This window comes from Myotis lucifugus, unplaced genomic scaffold, assembly GCF_000147115.1.
Source record: "Myotis lucifugus unplaced genomic scaffold, Myoluc2.0 scaffold_77, whole genome shotgun sequence".
Lineage (NCBI taxonomy): Eukaryota > Metazoa > Chordata > Mammalia > Chiroptera > Vespertilionidae > Myotis > Myotis lucifugus.
In genome coordinates, this window is record NW_005871125.1 from 2,201,553 (window position 1) to 2,211,043 (window position 9,491).

At 47.1% G+C, this 9,491-nt stretch overlaps 2 protein-coding genes and 1 pseudogene across 2 annotated transcripts in view; 1 reads left to right on the forward strand and 2 right to left on the reverse strand.

The window, feature by feature from the left end:
* Positions 1 to 888, reverse strand: part of ADHFE1 (alcohol dehydrogenase, iron containing 1) — a 57,638-nt gene extending 56,750 nt beyond the window's left edge. The window contains exon 1 of the mRNA XM_023755467.1: positions 836 to 888. The gene's annotated coding sequence lies outside the window, so the exon portion shown is untranslated. The remainder of the gene's footprint in view (positions 1 to 835) is intronic.
* Positions 889 to 2,143: 1,255 nt separating this feature from the next.
* Positions 2,144 to 3,897, reverse strand: RRS1 (ribosome biogenesis regulator homolog). Its single transcript, XM_006110086.3, is given in 3 exon segments — positions 2,144 to 2,953; positions 2,956 to 2,991; positions 2,994 to 3,897. Coding segments are annotated over 3 exon segments (1,095 nt in total). The 5' UTR covers positions 3,790 to 3,897; the 3' UTR covers positions 2,144 to 2,690.
* Positions 3,788 to 9,491, forward strand: part of LOC102428385 — a 38,625-nt pseudogene continuing 32,921 nt past the window's right edge.

Here is a 9,491-nt window from a genome sequence, read left to right on the forward strand (position 1 = left end):
ACATTCTATTTTCTATTCGTGGTCTTTTAGCATCTGTCTTCTCCATCCTCACTTCCTCCCATGAAGGGAGATCTAGATTTTCTACATTTCTTATCTCTGGCACTGCTCTCCTTTTACCTGAAATTCCTCTTTAGTCCCCCTCCCTCCTTATTTATCTCCACCTCTTTGCTTTAAAATTTCCATGTTTTTCCTGGCCCACTATTCAAAATACTTGCACATTTAACACGTATTTTATCAGGTGGCTGCTATGTACCCCACATTTCCTTAATGGAGAGAGAGTCAGGCATGTCAAAGCATTTAACGTACTGACATCAAGTCCATCTTTCCCTTCTATATCCTATCGGCTGCATTCCGCACAGGCCCCTTTTACAAACCTTGTCCCTGTATCCAATATCCTACTAGACTTTAAACTGCTCCAGAATCTTCCATCTTTGTGTCCCCAGCTCCTAGAACAACTTTTGGCACATCACATGCACCCAGTATAAATGTACTGACTGGATACAAGCATTTGTCTCGGTCACTGTGCCTTGCCCTCCACTGCCTGGCACGACGTGGGACCAGGCGCTGTTGTCTCTGGGTCTTAGTTTCCTGAACGGCACACAGAACAGGGTAAAACCCGCCTCCCAGCGCGGGGTGCGGACGCGGGGCACAATCTGACTGCGCAGTCCCACCGGGCGCACCGTGGGCGCGCCCTGCGGAAGCCCCTTCCCCGGCTCCTGAAAGTGACCCGAGGACGAATGCGCAGGGCGGGGCGGATCACACCCAGGGGGCTGCGTGGGCACGGCGGCACCCTGGCACCCTCGGGTCCCTGCCCGCCCGCCGGCCCCGCACTCACGCTGCGCGCTGCAGCTGCTTCAGTAGGTGCGCTACCCGGGCGCGGGCGGCGGCCATGGCTGCGCAATCGCGTCCCGGGGCCCCGCCCCCCACGCGGGCCAATCACCGCCGCGTCCTCCTCCCCCCGCCCACCCGGCGCAGCTGGGCAAATCCCGTGGTTGGCACTTCGGGTGGCTCAGGGCCACTTTCCCACGAGTCACAACCGCCAGTGCTCCAACTGCAGTCTCCCCATCTACCTTGGAAATCGCCAGAGGTAACTGCTCCGAAGGGTCTTGGATACTTGAGTCTCTACTTAAAACCCTCTTTCTTATGTGGGGAAAGGGAAAGACAAGGGCATACTTTTCCTAGTAATTTCTTTAGCCCTAGCAGGTGTTCCCAGTGGATAGAGCATTGGCCTGCAGACTGAAATGTCCGGGGTTGGATCAGGTCAAGGGCAGGTACCTGGGTTGCAGGCTCCTCCTAGCTCCCGCCCTGGTGGGGGGCGTGCAGGAGGCAACTAATTGATTTCTGTCTTTCCCTCTCTCTAACAAAAACAAAAAACAAAATATCCTCGGGTGAGGATTAAAGATTAAATGCTCCCTGAATGGCTCGGCTTTTGATTAGTTGCTCCAGGATTCCATTAAATGGTACACTCTGGGAGGGCTTAGCAGCCCCAAGTGTACCAAGTCCACGTGGGAAAGTTGACCAATGATCAACTTGGAAAAGTTCAACTTTCACTTAATCAGAAAATATCCTAAGTAATGACTGAACAAGTGTATTAAATAACCTGTATGAAATCTCTTTTCTTTCATAGCAATTTCTAAAGTAACCTTATTAAAATGAGACAACACTGAAAGAAATGAATTCCCAATTTTAATTTCCTATCAATTGTCAGACCAAACAGCAGAGTATGATGGCTCTCGGCTCTGTAATAGCAGCAAAAAAAGACCCCCTGGATTTGAGGTCTACTATGAATACTTTTCAGGAGATAATTATTAGGGAGAGATAACCAGAATGGCAATAACATTTCAACACCTAACCAGCTCCAGGCCAATTTGACAAATGAATAAAAGATAATGTTTCAATTAAGAGTTTTGTAAGCTGTCTTCCCAAAACAGCTCCTATTTGAAGCTTTAAAAAAATTGGGGACATAAACATTGAGAAAGATTTAAGTATTTTCTGGATTAATGACAATTACCACCGTTATTCAGTTATACCCAAACTTATCATTTACAGGAAGCAAATCAATATTTTGTGTTGAAAAGCAGGAAATCTGTTTTCAGAAAAACCAATTATACTATCCCTTCAATATTATATCTGATACTAAAAGTTTTTTTTTTTTTTTACAGTGATGTTGCTAAAATCACAAGTTTGCTGCTGTTTTAGAAAGTAAAGGAAAATATCATGTGCCAGATATCCAGGTCACTGGCTTTATTTAACAACAGCCAAACAGTGAAAAGCAACATTAAATACAGACACACTTTTATTAAATAACTTTACAACAATTACTTTTTAAGGTCAGTTCTGAAATCTTTCTGTGTGCTCCCATCTACTTTGATCAATACAGAAGCTTGTTACAAAAATAAAGCTGAAGTCATACTATTTTGTCTCTGAAATATGAACTGTCCCTCATACCACATCCCAAGTTAATAAAAAAAAATACATCCTTTAAATCTCCAGCCAAAAACATGATTGGAAAAACATTAATTTGTAAAGTCCAACATTTTCATAGTATCTTAAGGGGAGGGGAGGGCAATCCTATCCCTTCAACCTCAATGAAGGCGGTGGCCACCTTCTTCTGCATCCCCCTGCAGGACTCAGACCTTAACATGTAGAGTAGCTCTTGGTTTACAGGTACTCGGGTCAGAGGGTCAACTTTACTTCCTCTTCTTTCCTCCTTGGTGTTGCCCTCCTTTCCTCTTGCCACCCCAGCCGGGCGACCCGGAATTCATCTTGCCTCCCAAGCCTCCTTTCCTCTTACCTCCCTGGCTGGGCGGGGGCCCCCCTTTCCTCCTGCCCCCAGGACCCTGCCGGCCCCCCTTTCTCTTGCCCTTTTGGCTCATTTTTCTCCTCTTGGCCGCCTCCTCCTGGTCTTCCTCCCTCATCTGCTTATTGGCGGCCCTGGTCACGTCCAGCTGAGCTTTTTGCTGTTCATGAGTCGCAGCATCTCCAACTGGCTCTTTTCTCCGCGGCAAAGTCCCCGAAAAGAGGCTGAAACTTCCTCTTCTTGCCGGAGCCCCGGGGGGCCTTCTCCTTGGGCAGGCGCTCCTGAAAGCGCCCCACGGAAGCGGTGGAGACCCTGGCCACTTGCAGGGCGCGGCCCAGCTCCTGCTTACTCTGGTGTCCCGTCGGGTGCATCCCGGCCGAGCTGGGGAGCCGCGTCTTGTGCGCGCGGGCTAAGTTACGCAGCCGGTTCAGCTCGTTCTTGGCCACCCGTTCCTTCTTGGCCTGAATCCGCTTGGCGAACTGGTCCTCCAAGGGGTCGGCACTCCCGGGCACCTCGATCAGCCACTCCTTGGTGTCGTCGCGGGCGCGCTGGTAGCCCCAGCGGCGTCGCCACTGGCCGCTTACCTCGTCCCACACCAGATTGGTCTTCTTTTTGGGACGGATGCCCTTGAGGCGCGCGAACTGCTGCCACCGGGTAAGCGGCCGCGGCCGGGGCACTGGCTTCTCGCGCGGCAGGCGAGTGGTGGGCTCCGGCAGCCGCGCCACCAGCGCCTCCTCTACGCGCTCCGTGGGCAACTGCCACAGCTGGTTGATGAGCAGCTGCGTGTTGTCCCGCGCCAAGGCCCGCAGTTCGGCCTCCGGGATGGGTTCCCCGCGCCGCAGGCCAGTGGGAGGATTCCGGTCCGAGGCCAGCAGGTTACCCAGGTCGAACTCCAGCTCCAGCTCCTTGTGCACCGTGATGCGCTGCAACCTGTCGGCTTCGTCCCGCTCCGCCTTAGCCAGCAGCTCCTCCACGCTCTGGCCCTCCATGGTCCCGGCTCCGCTCACCAGCTCCAGTAAAACAACTCAAATTCTCCGCCAGCGCCGGCTCAAGCCGGGGCAACACAACCACGTGCGAGAACCCAGACGCTCGCCCCGGAAGAGAAAGCTTCACTTCCGGAGCAACCGGAACTGGCTCATCATCCGGGCGACTGGCGGAGAGGCCGGCAGAGGGCAGTGTTGGAGAGCAGATGGGATGCCAAGCGGTCCTTTTGGCTCGTGCCCGGACGGGGCGGAGCCGGTGCGAGAACCCGGACTACAAATTCCAGGGTCCAGTTGGGACCGCGGCTCCCCGGAGGCGGCGGCGGCGCAGGTGGGCGGCGCAAGTTCCTGGGCCCACGGAGTGTGGGGGTTCCGGAGCGGTTCTGTCACGATATCGGTGAAAATGTGTTCTCAAGATGTTTAGCCAGTCAGCCCTTTTTGAGACTGGACAGGTTATATTTCACCCGAACCCTGGCCCGCTCGTGGGGGTCCTGGGTGAGGGCCGAGAAGGACACTTTGCACAGACACGTGGCGCTAAGCGCAGGCTTGGTTTGCCCCGGGGCGCGAGCGGGGCTGACGGACCGCCCGCCGGCGGAGCCCCCGCAGCTCGGACTCGGCCGCGTGCTCGCCTGGCTGGCGGCCGAAGAGCGCCAGGCTCTGCCGCTGGACTGCCTGGTTCCAGCCCTGACCGTGCCACTGGTTGACTTTCAGCTTTAACGTCTCTGGGCCTACTGAAACTATATTTTTATTGATTTCAGAGGTGAAGGGGGAGAGAGAGAGAGAAACATCAGCGATGAGAGAGAATCATTGATCGGCCGCCTCCACCACGCCCCACACTGGGGATCGAGCCCACAACCCTGGCAGAGGACCTCCTGGCTCCTGGGTCCATACCCAACCACGGAACCACACCAGCCTATTTTAAAATCTGTGATCTTCTAGGGCTAGTATAAAGATAAATGAGTTAATATGCTTCCAAGGGAGATTCGACTAGGCTAGGCCTGGAACTTGTAAGTGCCCCATAAATGCTAGCTGCATACCAGTTGTTAATCTTCATACAGACTCTGAGAGCGAAGCTGCAGAGGCAGTTTTACGCGGTGATTAGACACGGGGATCTAGAGTCAGACCTCGGGTTACGGTAACCACCTTGGACAGGTTGTTTAACTAAAGTCTTAACTTAGTCCTAAGTTGATGACTATGAAACAGTTTCTGGTACATGGTAAGCACTCAGTAAGTCTTAGCTGTTGTTATTCACCATGTTCCTCTGATGACAACGGAAGGCTCAGGGAGGTAAAATGACTTGTCTAAGGTTGTACAACGAGCACGTCAAACGCTAAGGCGAACACGGGACAAATAAGGTTTATGTTTATGTGGGCCGCAAAAAAAACAAAAGCTTCAATTTTCATAGAAACGTAGGTTTATTTCGATAGAGACATGCTGAGTACAAAGGGCTGAGATAAATGAGTCATTATTAACATAAAAATAATAGAACATTTTAATAAAAAATTAATATTTTTTCTTCTACATTTACTTAGCAGACACTGAATAACCACACGTTAATAAGCGTAACACAAATAAACCTATTTTTCTTGTTCTCTGAAAGCGAAATATTTCCTGTTGCGCACACCAAACAAGTCAGTACAAGACTAATGACATGGCAATTGGCTGCTAAAATATTCGCTGCTGGTATCAGTGGAGAGAAATGGTGCGCCTGCGAGTAAGGCACGTAAGGGAAATGAATGCAACATGATAGTAATCAGTCATTAGCGAACATTGTAGTTCGTTATTAATAATTATGTATAACCGGATATTGTAAAAATTAAGTTACGAAATTTTTATTAAAACGTTTTTTACATACCATTATATTGGTTAGGCTGCAAAAATATTTGTGTGGTCCGCGTGCGGCCCCGCAGGCTGCGAGTTTGATATGCTTGTTGTACAACTAGGAAACGTGGGAACAGGAGGTAGCTTACTCACAGCTTTAAGACTGTTTACATTTTCTCTGTAATGCCTTCAAGCTCTTGACACTCTAAAAGAGTGGTCTTTGGACCAGCATCATAGCCCCAGCTGGGCGTTTGTTAGAAATGCAGAATTTCTGGCCTCACCCCAGATGTAATAATTAAGAGCCTTCATTTTAACAAAATCTCTAGGTGATGAGTATGTATAGTTGAGTTTGGGAGGCCCTGCTGATTGTGGGGTTGAGGTTTGGTTTTCCTTTGAAGGGAGTTTGGAAGTAGTGAAGAAGGGGTTACGCTGGAGAATTAATCCATAGAAATGGACATAATTGCCATTAGGAAGTAAATCCATTTGAGTTTCTGCTAGAGAGGGCCTTAAATACAGCCTCATTTGTCATGTATGCTCCCTGAGTTTGGTCTCTTCTTGAGCTCACTATCTTTCCTCAGCTGTCATTTGTTCGTTCACTCAAACATTTAATGAACACATTTAAAAAAAATTTTTTTTATTGATTTCAGGGAGGAAGGGAGAGGGGGAGAGAGAGAGAAACATCAATGATGAGAGAGAATCATTGATTGGCTGCCTCCTGCACACCCCCTACTGGGGATTAATGAACATATTTTATGCTTCAGGAATTTTGCTAGAATCTTCTTTTTTCCTCTTTTCTAAAAGCGTTTTAGGATTTCCCAGGGTTTTTCTGAGCCTTTACCTTAACATTCAGCACCATGTCTTTAATACCAACCATCCCCTGGGCCCGTGGTCGGCAAACCGCGGCTTGCGAGCCACATGCGGCTCTTTGGCCCCTTGAGTGTGGCTCTTCCACAAAATACCACGTGTGGGCGCGCATGTACAGTGCGATTGAAACTTCGTGGCCCATGCACAGAAGTCGGTATTTTGTGCAAGAGCCGGTATTTTGTGGAAGAGACACACTCAAAGGGTCAAAGTGCCGCATGTGGCTCATAAGCCGAGGTTTGCCAACCACTGCCCTGGGCCAAGACTTTTAACCTTAAAGCTTTTGAGATTTGCCTTAGGAGAGTGTTAAGAACATTGACAGTTGCTCTGGACTTGGCTTAGCTTCTGATTCATTCACACATATAACGAACATTTGAATGACTACCATGTTCAAAGATTATTGAGAACAATGGGGAAGAAAGAAAGGTAAAGAGAAATTTACCATGTGGCATAATTAGGCATTTAATAGGAAGTACACCTATGTAGAATTTATCTCCTCTATCAATCTGAGCTAGGAAAAAACAATCAGATGTCAACATGTGCTGAATGGTATGAATCCTCATCGGATGAAATGCTACTTGGTGTGAATCATACAGGTCAGCTCTTAATTGAACTTTAACTGTTTTATGCTCAATGGTTTTTTAGTCCAAGGGGATTTTAATTTTCTTGATGATTGGAGATTGATTTTTACTTCCACTTTGCTGAGCAGAGTACTGGATGTGTAATAGATACTCAATACATGATTGTTTGAAAGAATAAGCCTAACAGACTTTTCTAAATTATGAAAGGATTAATGTTGGCTGTGTTAGATTCAAGGTGAGCAAAACTGGTAAGGTGGGGCATTAGGGCCTTAAAAAAAGCCTTTATTGAGGCAAGAAGGTAAGTGGTGAACTCCAGCTTGCATTTGTATCATCTTTATATTAGACAACACTGCAGTGTCAAGAAGAATAGAGCTTGCCAGGGATGTGCAAATGTATGTGAAATTATTTTAATAATAGAGCAAATGGTTGCACAGATTGTCTTTCCCCTTTGTTGGTTTTTCCCTACCTGCCCCCCTCTTTGTTGGTTTCCCTTCCTCCTTTGGTCCCATATATCAGAGCTCTCAAGTTTGGTATTAGGCCCTCCTTCTTTTCTCTTTATACATGCTCTTTATGCCATGTCATCCACTCTCTTGGTGTCAGCTAACATTTTTGTGCAGATGGTTTTTAGAAGTATATCTTTATTTCTTTCCTTTTTAGAGCTTTAGGCTCAAATCTCCAATCACCTTCTGGGCTCTTCCACCATAGTCCAAACTCAGTGTGTGTAAGGTTACATACACATCATCTTCCCTTGAATTTCTTCTTCATTGTCTATCCATCCACTCCAATTTGTTTATAGAAGCTTTTTATGCCCAAGGTTCTGTGCAAGGCATTGGGAATACAATAGTTAGTAAAAATAGGTTCAATTGAGGTTATTGTCATTTTAGTCTAGTAACTTAGGCTTGAAACTAGGATGTCATTTTTGACTTTTCTTTTCCCATCTCCAAATCCATTCAGGCAAAGTCCTGTTAAATTTGTCTCATATTGTGCCCTTTCCATTTCTTCTACCATGGCCTTACCCCTAGACAGGGTCTTTTCCATTTGCTTCTTTAGATCCTTCCTCCACTCTGCTCTCTGCCCCTGGCATCCAGCTGGGTGTAGCAGTGACAAAAGATCAGAGGGTGGGAAGAGAGGAAGGTGAAGCTCTGTATGCCTCCAACCCTCTGCACATTGCTGTTGGTTGGCTGGTTCTTCTAAAAGGCCATAGCTCCACTCAGGCAGCTCTCTCCTTGCAGCCACCCTCACCCAGCTCCTCTAACTTCTCCCCTGCTTCCTCTAGGCCTGGGAGTGGTTACAGCTCTCGCCATTGTAGCACTCTTATTTTTGAGTTTTCTTAAACTCTGCCCACATTTTTGTAATATTCCCAATGTTGCTCTTTTTAAATTACCCAGGTTGACTACTACATTTTTCCTGCCAGGACCACGACTGATACCCAGAGATCTATCCCAGAAGCATCCTAACAGTTTCCTGCCGCGGCTCTCTCTACAGGCCAGTTCTGAAGATTTATCTTCCATAGACCTGGCCAAATCACTTTACTCAAAAACTCCCTTCTCTACCCAACAAAATATGATTGTTCTTGGTGTTGGATATTTATGATCTAGCCCAGGGGTGGGCAAACTTTTTGACTCGAGGGCCACAATGGGTTCTTAAACTGGACCGGAGGGCCGGAACAAAAGCATGGATGGAGTGTTTGTGTGAACTAATATAAATTCAAAGTAAACATCATTACATAAAAGGGTATGGTTTTTTTTTTAGTTTTATTCATTTCAAACGGGCCGGATCCGGCCCGCAGGCCGTAGTTTGCCCATTTATGATCTAGCCCCAAACGACTCTTTACTCACATCGTATGATAGTGCTGCTTATGCTTATTTTCTAAATATTTCTTCCCCATTCCTATTTTTTATCTTAGCTTTCTACAAACTTAAGAACAGTTATCAAAAAAGGCAAAAATTACATGTAGGAAAGAAGAAGCAACAATTGCATTTTTGTAGCAACTATTGAGAAGTTTTCATTAACAAAAGTAAACCTATAGGGAGATTAAACCCTCACCTTCAATCAGGAACAGGAAAGTTAAAGACATGAAAGAAAGCAACACCTTTCACCTTTCCTCAAAACATAATTACTTTGGCCAGTAAAACATTTTTGTAAGCAATTTCTTCATTCTTTTGATATTGTGTTAACTTAGTGAAAGGGTTAACTGGAGAACACAAGGCTTGAGCCTTACAAAATCTAACAAATGTCAAAGGGAAAGCTCGTTCTGTTAGCCTAAGCCTTGCACAAACATGCTCTCCTTGAGTGGTTATTTTACAGAAATTCCTGAAGACCATCACCCCTGCATGCCCCCTCTACACCGCCCCCCCCCCCCCCGCAAAAAAACAAAAAGGACGTCTGGTGCCAGCAGAAGGACAAGGCAAGGCCTCAACTATGGACTTGATACATGGGTGAAGACGA